The sequence below is a fragment of the Sus scrofa genome, chromosome 14 (genome assembly GCF_000003025.6).
Source record: "Sus scrofa isolate TJ Tabasco breed Duroc chromosome 14, Sscrofa11.1, whole genome shotgun sequence".
NCBI lineage: Eukaryota > Metazoa > Chordata > Mammalia > Artiodactyla > Suidae > Sus > Sus scrofa.
Window position 1 is genome coordinate 87692603 of NC_010456.5, and position 16855 is coordinate 87709457.

The 16855-nt window shown below is 51.4% G+C and overlaps 1 protein-coding gene across 1 annotated transcript in view; it reads left to right on the forward strand.

Moving 5' to 3' along the window:
* Positions 1-16855, forward strand: part of LDB3 (LIM domain binding 3) — a 61289-nt gene that overhangs the window by 31642 nt on the left and 12792 nt on the right. The window contains 5 exon segments of the mRNA XM_005657425.3: positions 6406-6548; positions 12114-12245; positions 12248-12530; positions 13682-13862; positions 14751-14871. Coding sequence (XP_005657482.2) covers positions 6406-6548; positions 12114-12245; positions 12248-12530; positions 13682-13862; positions 14751-14871 — 860 coding nt within the window.

Here is a 16855-nt window from a genome sequence, read left to right on the forward strand (position 1 = left end):
CATGGGCACATCTTTAGGACTGATGTCAGAGCCTAGTATGTTCTCTGCACTGCTTGCTCTCTAAGACCCCCCTCCTTAGGGTTTATGGGGGCTCAGGGAACTTCAGGCAGGAACTGACCTGGATAAGACCTTAGAATCCTTCAGGATGTTCTTCAAGGCCACCAAATCTCTCCTAGGCACTGGCTGCCTGTCTGTAGACAGCGACTCTAGATAGGATACCACGCAGCCGGAACCCCAAGCAGCAGGCTCATGCGCATGCCTTTTTCCTGGCTGTGTGGTAGATGATGAGTTTTCCTAGGGCCAGTGTCCAGCTCCAGCTTCACTCCCAGCATTCAGGGTTCATGTAGAGCTCTGCCTGGGGAGAGCAGCATGTGAGCTGGCCTGCGAGGAAACTGGAGCACAGGGGACAGGCAGAGCCAATTTCCTGTTTGCCCTGCAGAACACTTTACCCAGCCTGGGTATTTTCACGACTGCTTTTCCATGCAGGGTCCTCAGTTCCCAGAAGCCCACTGGAAACATGTGGCAGGATCAGGGAGAAACAGATAAAGGAGACGTGGTGTTCTGTTTTAGCCAGGATCTTCCTAGGCCATACCTGCCCATGCTGTGGGGGTCTGAGCAGTCAGCTTAGCGGTATGGTATCAGGGCCTGAAGCTACTTCTCTGAGGCAGCCACTTCACAGGCCTGGCTTAAAAGCCCATTTCTTTCACCAAGGTGGATGGGTGGCCTCATGGAAGGGCCAGGGCTGGGCACTTCCATAGGCCTGAGAGATGGGCTGCCTGAAGCCTCCTCTCTGAAGCACGAAGTCAGGAAAGGGCTGGACAGGGCATGGCCACTGCCCTTGTCCATCCTAGATGCTTCCTGTGCAGTCACAGAGAAGAATGGTGCTCCCTCCTGTGGGGTGGTCAACCCACAACCTTACCTCTTGTCCAACCCTCTCATGCTGTCTCATGCCTTTCTCTATCATACACCTCGCTGAATGGAGGAGAGCACATCGTGATGCTTTGTTGAATAGCTCATGGCACCCTGGCATTCCTATCTGGGACAGATCTCTATAGTGTTTTGCTACTCAAAGCGTGGTTCATACACCAGCCACATCAGCATCACCTGGGAGCTTGTTAGAAATGTAGACTCTCAGCCCTGCTCCACACCTACTCAGCCAGAAGCTGCATTTAACAAGATTCCCAGGCAACTTGCCTGTGTATTGAAGCCTGAGAAGCGTTGCCGTGGTTAGGGATCACATCCATCGCTGCCACTTGGCAGCCATGTGATGTTTTAGCAGAGATTCAATCTTTCTGGACCTCAGGTTCCTCATCAATAAAATGAGGATCTTGATACCAATCTCCCAATGAGGAGAGTACCTTTTGTTAGGGAAGGATCCTGCTTGACTGACTGCAAGAAGTTCTTCTTTTATGAGGGGCCCCTTGAGGTACTGGATAAAGCTTCTAATCCACATGCTTTTTAGTCAGATCCTGTGGCCACTACTGTAAGTTATAGGAGCTCAAGCAGTTGAGCTCAGTCTCCATTCCCTCACCTATTAAAAAGAATTGATAATACCCAGAGCAGAAGGTTTTTGTGAGGATATAAAGACATAGGCCTGGCACATAGTACGAGGTCAATAAATTTCATAGCAGGAAGAAAGTCATTCACACCTGCAGGAGTTGCAGTATCTGTTGCCATTGTAGCAAGTACAAATCTTAATCAACAACCCAAGTGAGCAAAGAATGTACATTTTTTGCTTGCCTACAACTTAATTTTTATTCTCTGTCCATTTTATAGATGGCAGAAATCTAATCCCATTGACCCAGGCTCTGATGCTCCTCTCTTGCCTGGAGCGATTTTAGGGGAGAGGGGCTTACAGAATGCCAAGGTGGGTGGGGTGGGGAGTCTGGGCAATTGGTCTTTGATCACGGTCTAGCTGTGTTGGCATCTGCTGGGATATCCCTGTCCTGTCTGCTCACACTGGTCCACACTGGCATAGTGGCATCTCTCATGTTCCCAATTATAGGGACTTTCAGGTGTGCAAGTGCTCAGGACCACATCTATGTCACTCTCAAGTGTGTGGGAAACTGTGTTCAGCCCCCAGGCCACAGGATGGCTTGCAGATCTTTGGGCTGTATGCCTGCCTCCCTCTTCACCATGGGCATGGGTTTAGGGCGTGCTGGATCCTGTCATATCCCCAGGGTTTACCCAGGGAAGGGGCACAACTGCCTCTATTCCCGAATACCCTGGTACCACATTGCCCCCTTTCTGGTCCAGATGACCTTGATCTGCCTGGCATGGTAGCTTTTGCCATCTTCCAAATGTATCATCAGCACCCTGAGTCCTTTGCAGCTTAAAGCCCAGGCTCTTACCACTCCAGAGCTTAAATCCTGACAACAAAATACCTTATCTCTGCCTTTTCCATTGTATTATCCTTTCTCAAAGGCAATACATGCCTCTGACTAAATGGGGAAAGAAAGAGGAAAACAGGATGGGAGAGAAACTTTGGTTGATAATTCAGTTTACTTTTCAACCATACTGTGGTTTTATTATTATTATTGTCATTATTATTGTTATCATCATCATTATTATTATTTTGGCCGTGCCCACAACATGGGGAAGTTCCCAGGTCAGGGATCAAACCCACACCACAGCAGCGACCTGACTGCAGTGACAACGCTGGATACTTAACTCACTGCGCCACAGGAGAACTCCACACACTGTGTTTTTATAATACATGTTGAGAAAGACAAATTAGGAAGTATACCCAAATGGGGAACAGGGGAATGTCACTAGGTTTGAGGTGATTTTTGATGTTGCCGTGATCCTCCCTGTGATCCGAGCCCTTCTCTCTTGGGGTCCTGGGTGGGGCTGCTCTTCCCCTGAGCCTGGGGACAGGTTTTCTGGAAGAACCTGCACTGTTTGCAGTAAGGCCAGTACCTTCAGCCCAGCCTGCCTCTGTTGGCAGCCACCCCCACGTCCTGCAGAGGGGCACCCTTGACCTGTTATCTTTCTCGGTCACCTCATTAGCACCCCTATTGAGCATGCTCCAGTATGCACCAGCCAGGCCGCCACCCCGCTGCTGCCCGCTTCTGCCCAGCCGCCTGCTGCTGCTTCTCCCAGCACAGCCTCGCCACCCCTGGCCACAGCCGCTGCCCATACTGCCACCGCCTCTGCCGCAGCCCCTGCCTCAAGCCCTGCGGACAGTCCAAGGTAACTAGCTGGCAGGTTCTGGCTGGGAAGGGAGGCAGGAAAAGCCTCTCCGTGGGTCCATCTGTCAGCAGCTGTGTCCAGCATGTCCCTCAGAAAGGCCCATCCAAAGTGGTTAGGACCCCAAGCACCCTGGGGAAGCCAAGGCTCAGCACTGCTTGGTGCTGAGAGTGAAGGGGAAGCTAGGATGCATTTCAGGGGAGCACCCTGTGCATGGCTGAGGACAGAGGCAGGGATGTGTCACCCTGCCCCAGGGGTACTTGCTCTAGGGAGAGAGGAAAAAGACACGGGCACGTGCGCGCGCGCGCGCACACACACACACACACACACACACACACACACACACACACACAGTTAGATAACCAAAGGGAGGTTGTGTGGAAAGTCTGAGTTCCTGGAGCAGAGATTACAAAGAAAGAAAGGAAACCAAAGAAGCCTCTGTGGAGGAGGGAGCATTGACCTGGGCACTGAAGGGGGTCAGATTTGATTCCGCGTTTAGCAACTACCTTGCCCTCATCCCTTTCCGTCTCTTCTCCTAATGGAGAAGCGTGCTAACAACAGAGGCACCTGGTGGAGTAGGATTTTACATCTCTGCTCTACCACTTACTATGTGTAACCTTCAGAAAGTGACTTAATTATTCTGAACCTCAGTTTCCTTATCTGCTAAGACGCTTAATGCAATGACTTATTTATAGGGTTGGGTTAGAAAAAGGGTACATAAAACACTTAACATGTAAAATGCTCTCAAGTGCTACAGGTTACTGCCTTCCTGCCTGCCCTTGTGGATACTCAGCAAAGGTAGGGGTGGGGGTGTTGAAAAGGGTGCAGGGAGGCAGGGGACAGGGTGGACAGGTCCTTCTGGAGTGGCCAGGCAGTGTAACAGGCCCAGCAGGCCTAGCTTATTCTGAGCTCTATGGAGTGGCCAAGTTGGTTTTGGGTGTCAGAGCTAGCTTTCCCAGACTCCACATGCCCCTCCCAGGATTTTGCTGGAAAGAACAGACCTTTAGGTCAGGGTGCATAGTTCCCTGCTGCAGCCTGAGGCCCATGAAGGGTGGGCAAAGTGGCCTGTGTGAGGCACCTCTACCCCTGGGCTTCATAGTGACCCAGGTGGTGCCAGCACAGCCTTTCCCTAGCCCAACTCTAGTGCCAAGGGAGAGCCTGGCCCAGGCTTCCAGGGGTCATCACATCTCAGCTTTCTGGGTTCCCTCAGCAAGCTGTTTCCCTTCCACACACCAGAATCTCTTCAGGTAAGGGTCTTGCTTCCCATACAAAGAGGAAGCTCTGTGGAGGGTAAGAATGTCCCTCTTGTCAAGTGGGAAGCTGCCTCCCCAGTTTGAAGTGGGGGCTCTAGCTGCTGGGCTCCATGAACAATCTAGCCTCTTCCCTGGGGCCCAGCCCTACTCAAGGGCAGGCTCCTGGACCACACTCCAGGCCCCTTTGGACTCCCTCAGCCAGGAAAGCCCTTCCTCCACTTTGCCTTGCAAAGAGGTATGAGGTCTGGGTGGAGGGTGAAGGAGGACCTCTCCCAGCATCAGACTGGAGCAGAAGGATTCAGAGCACCAGTTCTGGGTCCAGCGACCTTCCCTCCTTACACAGGGGCTGGGATGGAACTAGAGGGAGCCAGTGTGAGGCAAGTGGACACCTGGCATGGCCTCAGAATTTTTGCTGAATCTTAAGCCTCTGCTTGCTCCCCCAGTACCAATCCTTGACGCAATACCTATAGCTCCTGGGATGCTGGGAAAGGATCCTCCACTGGTGGGAGAATCTGGCTGGGACCCATTGACCCTTGGCCTTCCCCACCACAGTCAAAGCAGAGCACCCCTTGGACATAGCCTCTTTCTCTTCCATTGAGGTTCCTGTTGGTCTTAATAGGGATGTATCAGAGAAGGGCAGACAGGCCCTGGGAGGGGAGACAATGTCCTCATTCAACCAGAAACACAGTAGCTTGGTAGGGCAAGTCTGCACCCCACCCCCATGTCTGAGACACTGGCTCTCTGAGGCTCATGCTACCTCTGCGCTGTCTGGGGCAGCACACAGGCCCTTCTGGCTCCACTTGAGTATGGTGGTGGGTTCTTAGCTCAGGGCAACTTTCTCTGGATCCCTAGAGAGGAAGGTACTCCCTTGTCCTATGACTCTGCCCAGCAGAGATGGGCAGGGCCTGGGCCTGTGAGCAGCAGGTAGAAGGAAAGCAGGAAGCCATGGGCAGGCAGGGGGCAGCATATTTCCAAGGGCTCACTTCTCTAGCACCCCCGTCCATGACCCGTTTGCCCTGGGTATGTTCATGTGGTCCCTGTTAGGATGTGAAATATGCAGGGAGAAACCAGGGATGTGTTCTATAAGGTATATGTTAGTTTTAAATGAAAAAAAGAAAAAGTTTCACAGACAAATGGAATTGGGAAACACTGGATCAGACAAAGTTAAACAGGCTGCTTAACTGCAGGAGTTCTGGGAGTTTAGCTCTCTAAGAAAGAGGCCAAGCACCAAAATTCCTGAGGGCAATGACTTGGGACTTAGACTTTTTTTTTCATCTCTTTGGTCCCATTGTCCCTGGGTCACAAGTGGGAAAAGGTTGCTTTAAGCCTCTTGGCAGCTAACCCAGTGGGAGGCAACAGGAATTCTATATGGAAGGGAAGCCTGTGTGTGTGTGGATTGGAGGGGGTGGGGGTTGGAGGGTCTCCTGACTTCCCATGAGCCCTTCCCGGAGCACGCTTACCTGGAAACCTGAGACTTTGCTGTTCCCTCCAGCAACAATAGAAAGGCAGAGGGGGAGAAGGCCAGGTGGTCTGAGGCTGTGAGGTGTCTCAGAAGGTCAAGAGATGGAGGGACTGGAGTACCCCTGACCATCTCCACCTCTCCTGCCTCTGCTCCCCTCCCCTGTCCTGGGCGGGGGGTCTCTCCATGTGTCCTCCTGTCTGGATGGTGACTTTCCTCCCCCTCTCCTAAGACAGCAGTACCAGTAATTTCTTTCTCAAGGTGTTTCTGCTGCCCTAACCAGACCCACCAACACTAGCACCCAAGAAGCAGCTTCCTTCCCTCTAAGACCTCCATGTGTGGTCTTCACAGCTTGTGGCTGCTCTCCAGGGACTTCTCTGTCAGGTTTCCTCCTTATAGGGCCTCCTTAAAGGTCAGGGAGCCAGCCTGTCATGGCTCCAGGCCCCACGTCCTGGGTAGTGGGGCTATCACTAACTCTACTAACTCTTCCCCCCTTGGTTCCAGGCCCCAGGCCTCTGCCTACAGTCCTGCTGTGGCCACCTCTCCAGCACCTGCCGCCCATACATACAGCGAGGCCCCAGCTGCCCCTGCACCCAAGCCCAGGGTTGTCACCACTGCCAGCATCCGGCCTTCTGTCTACCAGCCAGGTGAGAAGCAGAGTGGGAGAGAAGACTGTCTAGCCTGGGCATGGGCTTCAGGGTCAGCTCCAAAGCCACATCCCCAGCCCCCAGAAGATGGTGGTTAGTGAGGCTCTGTTAATGAGGTTCAGCCTTTCCTCCGTTTGTGGGCCAGAACCCCATGGAAGCTGCTTCTAGTGCTGGGGAGACAGGTGAGCAGTGCCAGGCAGGGATAGAGCCTTCCAGCTCTCAGGAAGAAGACATTCATGGCTGGGGATTTCCAGGCTCCAGGTGAGGAAGAGAGGGGTTTAGAAGGGGAGGGGCTTGTTCTCCAGAACTTTGGGTATGGCTCAAACCAGAGGACACATAGCAATAACAAAAATGCTAGGGAATTTGGACAGTCCTACTGCATCACGTTGTGAAGCTGCCCACCTGTCTGGTCTTTGGTTTCCTCAGCTGGGACAGGCTAACTCAAGGCATAGAGAACACACATGACAGGCAAGAGAGTGGCCTGCACTGGGTCTGCCCGTGGCTGGCCTTGCTGGCTGACTGTCCCATTGCTCTGGTCTTTTCTCATCACTGCAAGCAGGAAAGCTCAGCCTTTGTCCCCCTTTTTCTAGGTAAAGTCTGGCCTCTTCCCAGAGCTTGAGGGCAATTCTCAGGCTGGCTTGCAACCCTGCTCCATGAACCTAAGGGGTGATAAGACAGGAACTGAGGCGGGAAGGGCCTTGCTTTAGGGAGCTGACTTTATGTGTAGGGCAGAGAAACCATGATCAGCCCTTTATTTTACAAAATGCACTCTGACAGCAATGTAGAGAAGGAATGGTAGGAGCGGCTTTGGCATCAGACTATGCCAGGGCCCCCTCTGCTATCTAGGGCAAAGTACTTCATCTCTTTGGTGCCTGAATGTCCTCATTTGAAAAATAGGCATGGTATTATGTACACTTGGTGCTCTAAGGATGAAATGAAGCACCCAGCACAGTGTTTGGCACACAGGAGGTGCGTTCTCTGACCCTTCAGAGCCAGGGACACAAAGTTCTGAGGTTAAAAATGCACAGGCTTAGGGAGCAATTTGCAGAGGGCTGAAGTGGTTTAAAAAAAAAAAAAAAAAAATCCCATATGGCGCTGGAGGAAGCAGCTGCCCTGCGGAGATGGGGAGCACAGGAGGGAGTGTGTAAAGGAGTTTGGATGAGCAGCGGCGGCGGGTGGAGTAGGGATTCCGGGTGCAGGGAGGGGATTTCCGCCCCGGCCTGGGCTTCGGGGCCAGGCGGGTCCTTCTGGGCATCTTCCGGGGCGGGTCCCCAGCTTCGGCGCCGCCGCCTCCGCCGCCGGCTCTCCTTCGCAGGCCCGCCAGGGGGCGGCACGGCACCAGGGGAGCGCACCTTCTGGCCTGTCGGTCGCCCCTCTCCTCCTTCCGGGGATGGAGCCCAGGCCGGCGAGACGTGCCGGAGCCCCGGCGCTGCGGGCCTCTGCAGAGTTCCCAGGCCTTGCAGACGTTAACTCATTCTTGCCCAGAGGGAAGGAGGTGGCCCGACAGGCGCGCGCCGGAACTGGCCTGCCTCCGCCCCTCCTCCGCATCCCTCTCCTGGGGATGGGGTCCTGGGGAGGCTGGCAGGCGGCCCGGGGAGAAACCGGGATCGTGGACTTGGGCCCCCTCCGCTGTTCTCCTCTGCAGCTCCTGGCCCCGGAGAGGGCGGGGAGCCCGCGTGCGGCCTGGGCCGCAGCCCCGGCGAGGGCTCCTCCGGTCCGAGGGTGGCGTTCGCAGTGGGATCTTATCGCCGGCGCCGAGGCTGGGCGGCCGCTCCCTGGAGCACCTGGGGCTCGGGAGGGGGCTGTGGGCGGAGGGGCCTGGCGCAGGCCGGAGGAGGCTACGTAGGCCCGCGGGCCAGGCGGGGGCCGGCTGTTCTCGGGAGCCGGGCACAACCTGGAATGAGTCAGAAATCACCTTGTTTAATTACATATTCCTAAGCCGCCGAGTGTGATAGGGGCCTTTTGAACTCGCCAATTAGAGATGAAATATCACCTTCTAATTTGGACGGGCTTCATTCCGTCAAGCAGAAATAGCAACAGCCCCGGGCTCTGAGATGGGATATCAGATCTCTCCGGGCACGTCGGGGATGGTATGGCCAGCCAGGTGAAGGGCTGGAGCTGTGAAGCAGTATCCCCGCGCCCCCATCCTCACCTGGGACGCGGTGCTATGGCAGAGAGGAGCTGCCCGCCCGGTCCTCCTCGAATAAGGAAAGGACTTTAGCTGGAGGGGGTTAGGGGAGTAGTTACCTGGGGGCCAAGATGCAGCCCACCGGGGCCCAGATACCAGCATGCTTCTGACCTGCTTAGACCTTTGTGCTGTGGGGGTTTAGAGAAGGGGGGGTTGATCATGGAGTCTGGAAGTCTTCCCAGAGGAGGGAAGAGAATGGCTGCCAGGCAGAGAGAATAGGGTTAGTATTACTGGAGGGAAGCTGGAAAAGTGGGCAAGGGCCAGATGTGGAAAGAGCTTGCTAAAGCCTGTTTTGCTGCCTAGGGAGTGGTTAAGCAGGGAATCTGGAATTGAGTCCTGCTGCCTGAGCTCCAGATTCAGCTAGATGGTTCACTAGCTCTACAACTTTGAGGGAGTCACCTAAGCTCTCCAAGCCTCAATTCCTCATCTGTGAAATGACTTGAAAATACTATCTGCCTCATTGGATTGCATGGAATATTACCTGAAATAATACAAGGGCCTGGCACTTGAAAGCAGTCAGTACTTGGTAACCGTTGTCCTGATTAGGACAGCACTGTCCAGTGACAATACATTTTCTAGTAGCTACATTTTTAAAAAAGTAAAAAGAAGCAGGTGAAATTAATTGCAATGTATTTTATCTAACTCAGTATATTCAAAATACCATTTCAATGTATAAACAATATAAAATTATTAGTGAAATGGGAAGTTTAATAAACCAGAGTTCCCATTGTGGCTCAGTGGGTTAAGAACCCGACTAGTATCCATGAAGATGTGGGTTCGATCCCTGGCCTCACTCAGTGGATCAAGGATCTGGCATTGCTGTGGCTGTGGTGTAGGATGGCAACTGCAGTTCCAGTTCAACCCCTAGCCCGGGAAATTTCCATATGCTGCAAGTGCAGCCTTAAAAACAAACAAAAAAATGATTAATGAGGTATTTTCCTTTCTTGTACCATCTTTGAATTCTGGTGTGTGTTTTATATTTACAGCCCATATTAATTAGGACTAGTTTCATTTCAGGTGCTTAATAGCCACGTAGGGCTGTGTATTGGATGACACAGAATTAGGGCTCTCATTCATAATCCCATTTAGCAGAGGTCCCCCACTTTACAAAAAAAGGAAATAAAAAATCTTGTGCAGAACCCCACTATTCATAACAGCGAGGGATGAAGCCCCTCTTCCTCTTTTCATCACTCCTCCCCCAGCACACTGAGACCCTCTGCTCTGGGCACTTTGCAGCTATGCCATGCTGTTAGGGAGGGTGACAACATTTCAAATATGGGCTTCACAAGTTTACAAAATGCATGGGTAGGCACCCACCCTGTGAGGCAGGCAGGGGTGTCATACTTAGCATCACTGATAAGTAGACTCAGTCCCAGTTCACCTGACTTCAGAGTGTCACATCTCCCCCTCCCTATATCCTATAGTCTCCCTGAGCTGGGCTCCTCAGGGGACCATCAGGCTAAGATGAGCTGACAGTTCATCTGGACCATGAGACCCAGGAGTCACTCTCCTCACCATCCTCACTAACATTTAGTGACACATGCACAGTGCCAGGTACTAAGTAGTTCTTATCTCCCTTAATCCTCATGACAACCCTGTGAGGTACTAACGATTACTACTGCCATTTTTAGACAAGGAAATTCAGGCCTAGAGATGTTAAGGAACTTGCCCAAGGACACAGCCAGGATGTGGTAGGAGCTGGAACCTGAACAATGGCTGTGCTACACACCAGAGCCTGGGGTCTCCTCCAGCTTGGTAGTTACACCTCCATAACATGGTGCACCCAGATCTTCTGGAAATTGGAATGATGTTTTTTACAGAGGCAGCTTGAGGTGATAGAATGATTTTGGAGACTCTGCCACTTACTGTCTCTGTCTGAGCTTCAGTGACCTCAGCTGTAAAAAGAACTAACCCAGATGACCTGTTGTTATGTGCCTCTTAGTAAGTGGACAGAAGATTCCTTCTGAGAAGGTTTTACCTTTGGAAACCAGCAACACTCCCAGGATGGTTTCAGTGGCACAGGCCTGGACCCTATGCATTCCCAGCACTGGGGTTTCCAAGTTACCCAACTCTGAACAGCCAGTCATCTGGGAGTAGAAGGTAGTAGAGTTGGAGCAGCAAGCCACAGGCCATCGAAGGTAGACCCGGGGAACCAGGTGGGAGAGACCAGAGGCCAGGCCAGGACTTTTTGCCCTGAAAATAACCGACCCTCCTTTCTAAGCTGGAGCCTGACAGGAGCTGCCTCAGCATAGGCTCTTCACCAGGCCAGACTCAAGAATCAGGTGGGGACAATGAGGCCTCTTTCCAGAGGAGCAGACTGGGAGATGAGGAGAGACTTCTGGATCTGCCCTCCCTAGAAGGGGAAGCTGGCAGGACCATGTGTGCCAGATGCAGCTGGGTCTGCCCCAGGTAGGGTTTGCAATGGGAGGCAGCAGAACTTAGAAGTCTGGGTTTTGAGGGCCCAGGCCTGGGACAGCTTTGAGTGAGCAGCTGCTATGCCTCTTTGTGTTGCTGCCCTAAAAAGGTGTTCAGCTCTCAGTGAGCTGGAGAAGGGAGTTCCAGAAGTGGGACAGTGCATTCTCCTCCTGCCCTCGGTTTCTTCCGTAACCTCTACACAGTATCAGACACACTCTCAGTTTCCACCACAGTAATGTAGGGGAGCTTGGGTCCCCCAGAGGCAGTCACAGGCTGAGGGAGCAGCTAGGCCTGGGCTGGGTCACCCCAGCATCTGTACCCAGGTCCCCTCTGAATGACTCCTTCAAGACCCCTCAACCCTGAGTCAAACCAAAATACTGTGTGTCCCCCCCCCCCCCCCAGTATAAGTCAAGCCAAGAAACCTGAAACCTGAACTTGAAAACCTAACTGCGTGGTCATCTGGAAGGCTGGACTCAGTCCAGGCTCAGCAAATGCATGCCACTGAGGCATTTCAGATGTCAAATCACTGGTCAGAGTGCAACCGAAAGCATCTTCTAGTCAAGGCCAAGGCTGACCCACTTCCACCCTCTTCCCAGCCGAGGGGATCCAGATATGAACCTTGCCCGGCACCCCCTGCCCCCCACTGCCTTCTCTTGCAGGCCTCTAGCAGCCAAGGCCTGACTGCCCCACCCCACACAGCTGCAGATATTTTTAGCTCTATTCCTTCCCAGCCCTGTCCAAGCTCCCAGGGCTCTGCTCTGATGACTCTTTATCTCCCTTGGCTCCCTGCTGCAAATTCAAATTGAGGCCATCAAGAAGTGCAGGGATGTGTCTCCTGCAAAAATTGGAACTGGGCTGCTCTAATATTAAACTTGTCTTTTACAGTTCTCTGGCTGGGTGTGGAGGAAGTTGGGAGAAATGAATTCCTGACACTTGTTTCTTTGGGTATTTTTGGCTTGCAGTGCCTGCATCTACCTACAGCCCATCCCCAGGGGCCAATTACAGTCCCACCCCCTACACCCCTTCCCCTGCCCCTGCCTACACCCCCTCCCCTGCCCCCACCTACTCCCCCTCACCTGCACCAGCCTATACCCCTCACCAGCCCCAAGCTATAACCCCACGCCCTACAGTGGGGGCCCTGCGGAGTCTGCCAGCCGCCCCCCATGGGTGACAGATGACAGCTTCTCTCAGAAGTTTGCCCCGGGCAAAAGCACCACCTCCATCAGCAAGCAGAGCCTGCCCCGAGGGGCCCCTGCCTATACCCCACCGCTGCAGGGTCCCCAGGTGTCCCCCCTTGCCAGGGGTACTGTCCAGAGGGCCGAGCGCTTCCCAGCCAGCAGCCGGACTCCGCTCTGTGGCCACTGCAACAGCATCATCCGGTAAGATCCGCTGTTTCCCCTGGCTGGGGCGCTGGGAAGATAGGGGGATGGGAGGGCAGGTGTAGGGAGAGGACTGCGTGCAGGGCAGACCTGAGGCTGGTGGTCTGACACCTTCTGGTCTGACCCTCTCTGAGGTTTAGCTTCCATACCTATGGGACACGCACATCCCTGGGAAGTTGGGAGAATTCCATGAGGTAAGTGGGTGAAGCTCTCAGCGCAGTGCCTGTGCCAGCTCCATCCCCTCAGGCTAAGGCTGGGTTCTGAGAATCTCAGGTCTGGCTGGTAGGTTTATTGGGCATGTTGCAAGCTGGCAGACAGTGCTGGTTTGACCCAGCTTTCCTTTAGGGTTGCTTCTGGGTCTTTCCACAGACAGGCCCATGCTGCTCAGGGCTTTGGTGGGCATCTGCCACACTAAAAGGAAAACAAGTCATTTCATGTGTAGAAGCCAAGGATCATGGGTGGGGCTTGTTTGGATACAGTATGTTTATAGTATGTGCATGTGTGTGGGGGCCAAACTGATATATGTAAACAGTATACTTTCATTTAAAAACAAAGTATCATTAGAGAGAATATACTTATTAGAAAAGAATTAGAAAATTCCGAAAAGTGAAAACTAAAACATAAAGCATTTCCACTGTTATGAGTACTATTCTGGAACCAGATTTGTGTCCTGGGCCTGTAGTCCTATAGCCTTGAACAATTTAACCTCTCTGTGCCTCAGCTTCCTTATCAGAAAAAGGGTATCATAATAGTACCTGCTTCATAGGATTGTTGTGAGAATTAAGCATATTAATAAATGCAAATTTCTTCTTGAGTAGTGCCTGGCACAGAGTGAACGCTTAATAAGTGCTAGCCATCAGCACCGTTGTCATTGCTCTTCTTATTATAATTATCAATAGTCAATTGAATATTCCATGGTACACTTACATGGTCCCCTACTAGTGGATGTTTGAGTTGCTTCCCATTTTCTCTTTATTGTAAGCATGCAGCAGTGAGCATCTTTTTGCTTTATCTGAATTTCACGTTATTTCATTAGAACAGTCACAAAAGTCAGGGTTACAGGGTCAAAGTATGAATGTTATTGGAGGTTTTGAAATATCTCCTTAAATTTTGGGGGCTGCCTTAGGAGGTACTGTTCTCTGCTTCTTCAGGGGCCCCTTTCTGGTAGCCATGGGCCGCTCCTGGCACCCAGAAGAGTTCAACTGTGCCTACTGCAAGACCTCCCTGGCAGATGTATGCTTTGTGGAGGAGCAGAACAATGTTTACTGTGAGCGGTGTTATGAGCAGTTCTTCGCCCCAGTCTGTGCCAAGTGCAACACCAAAATCATGGGGGTAAGTGGGCAACGTTCCTCTCCTTTGACCATTAGCTTTTTTTTTTTTTTTTTTTTTTTTTTCTTTTTCTTTTTCTTTTTTTAGAGCTGCACCCACAGCATATGGAGGTTCCCAGGCTAGGGGTTGAATCGGAGCTATAGCTGCTGGCCTACACCCCAGCCATAACAATGCAGGATCCAAGCCTCATCTGCAGCCTACACCATAGCTGACAGCAATGCTGGATCCCCAATCCACTAGGCAAGGCCAGGGATCAAACCGGCATCCTCGTGGAAACTAGTTGGATTTGTTTCCGCTGTGCCACAATGGGAATTCCCTGATCCTTATCTTTTTTCCAGCCAATCTCTCCTCCTCCTCGAGGTTGTGGGTCCCCTTTGGAAGCCAAGAAGTTGCTTTGCTACAGAGCAAGAACAACTCCATTTCTATCCTGGAAGGAAGTTAGTTTGCCACCAATGATCTAGGGAACAAATGAACTGAGTGAGAGATGATTACATCCTGGGACCACAGAGTTTAAAGTGGTGGTGGAGCTTCTGCAAAGCCAGACCTCACCATGCACCCTCCTGTGGCCCTGAACCACATGTGGCTTTGACCTTCAATGCCCATTTGGTAAAGTGGCAGTAACAAGCAGTACCTCCCTCCCAGATTTGATGGGAGGTTAAGCATCATAGCTTACGTGAGTACACACAGAAGCTGGCACCCAGCAAGCACTGGATAAGTCCCTCCTCTGCCACCTGTAGCCTTTCTTGGCATGTCCAAGGCCCACTTCCTGGGCCTTCCTGCCCTGCTCTAGGAGAGATGCTCTGGCAGTGGCCAGGGCCTGGTAGGGAAGTCAGGCCTGCTTCCTTCTCCCCATTGGACCTTTCTGTCCTAAGCTGAGGCTCTTTTCCCCAGGAAGTGATGCACGCCTTGAGACAGACATGGCACACCACCTGCTTTGTCTGTGCAGCCTGCAAGAAGCCCTTCGGGAATAGCCTCTTCCACATGGAAGATGGGGAGCCCTACTGTGAGAAAGGTAGGATCTCTGTGCTGTGGGGAGGCCCCACTGTCTGGGAGAAAGGGGTAGGCATTCTCATTCACATACATTCAATCTTTGCTGTCTTCCCTGCCCCATATATATGGACCACAAGTTGGCATCTTGTGACTGCTTGGGAAACCTTTCAGATGATTTTGATTTGGAGACCATAAGGTCTGGTCTGAAAAAGCTTTGGCTCTGACCTTTGTGAAAAAGCTTTGGCTCTGTTCCAGGCACCACCTTAAGCTGGTTTTGTAACCTCGGGTGAGCTCCTAAACGTCTCTGTGCCTCATTTTCCCCATCTGTATTAAAAGGGGGAGTCAAAACCTGCCTCCCAGAGTTGAGGTGAGGATTCAACCAGAGAAAGTGTGGAACTCATCAAGTACGGGCAAGTCCCCTCCCAGCTCCTGTGATGTTTACCAGACTTTGATGTCCCTTCAGAGTCCTGCCATCTCCTTGTCTGAATTCCCCTAAACTCAGTTCCCCCCAAAATGCTTTATGTTATCTTAAAACTTGGAGTCAATTATGGTGAATTCTGAAGACAAAGCACTCTGAGCTGGGCATCCTGGCTAACTAGCCTTTCATTCCCTCACACACTCATTTATTCATAGCCTCCCTCTTTCAGATAAGGATTTGAGGCAGGTTCCAACAAAGGTAACATAAACATGAAAGTTAAGACAATAGAACCAGCAAATCAGCACTAAGTAGAAGAGGGAGAAGCAAACATGCTGATTATGAAGAATAACAGAGCTGCAGTGATCGGGTAGCAAATTTGAGGGTGAAAAGAGAAACACAGTAAGTTAGTTTACTTTAAAACCAGAAAGGAGAAAACATTCCAGTTCCTCAAGGGGAAAAGCAAAACAAAACAAAACTTTTTTTCCTCTGATAATACATTATAAAAGAAACTTCTTGGGTTCCTAGGTACTGGTGAATTTTCTTTTCTAGCTCTGAAGTTCATTGAATGACTTTAAATAAGCCATTCAGTTGTTCTGGCCTCATTTTCCAAATCTGTAAAAGGGAGAAGATAACACCTGTCTTTTCCCGTCTTATAAGCAAATGCTAATGACTCATAATTAATAAAAGTGCTGTGGTACCAACACAAATTGCTATTATTTGTCAACGAAATGCATTATAACTTTCATAAGTTGTGATAAGCCATAATTTGTGTCTGAGGCTTGTGATAGATTTCCACTATTACCACTGCTCCTCTCCATGGCAACCCCCCAAAAAAGATTTTCAAAAGTGATGTTTTGAGTAAGAAGACCCAGGAAGAGGATAGTCTAGTGTTAGGAGAAGACAATGGGGAAGCATATTTAGCCTCATCCCTAGGCACTGTGACAGACCCCACTTCCAGGCTGTGTGACCATGGTTAAGACGCTTGTCCTTTCTGAGTCGCTTCTTCCTCACCTCTCAGAAGCTCTTGTGAGGATTAACTGAGATAATGCATGCAGAGCTCTTAAGAGAACACCTGCCCACAGTGAGTGGGCAATATGTGTTGTCCCCACATTGGCTCCAGGAGACCCCCAGCTCTCTGAGGAGCACAGTTTGAAACCACTTCCTTAAGCAATGGAAGTCATCGAGGTGTTTTAAGTAAGGAAATAACACAGTCTAATTTTTATTTTAGAAAAAGCATTAGAAACAATTTACCAATTGTTGAATTGGTAAAGAATGATCTTCTTTTTTCGGGGCAGGGGGCACACTTGTAGGATATGGAAGTTCCCAGGCCAGGGGTTGAATTGGAGCTGCAGCTGCTGGCCTACACCACAGCCACAGTGAACCCAGATCTGAGCCACGTCTGAGACCTACACCACAGCTCATGGCAACACCGTATACTTAACCCACTGAGCGAGGCCAGGGATCGAACCCACATCCTCATGGATACAAGCTGGATTCATTTCCACTGCACCACAGTGGGAAACTCCTATGTTTATTTTTTGAGGAAATTCCATGAACCTCCATGTTGCACCATTTTACAATCTCAACA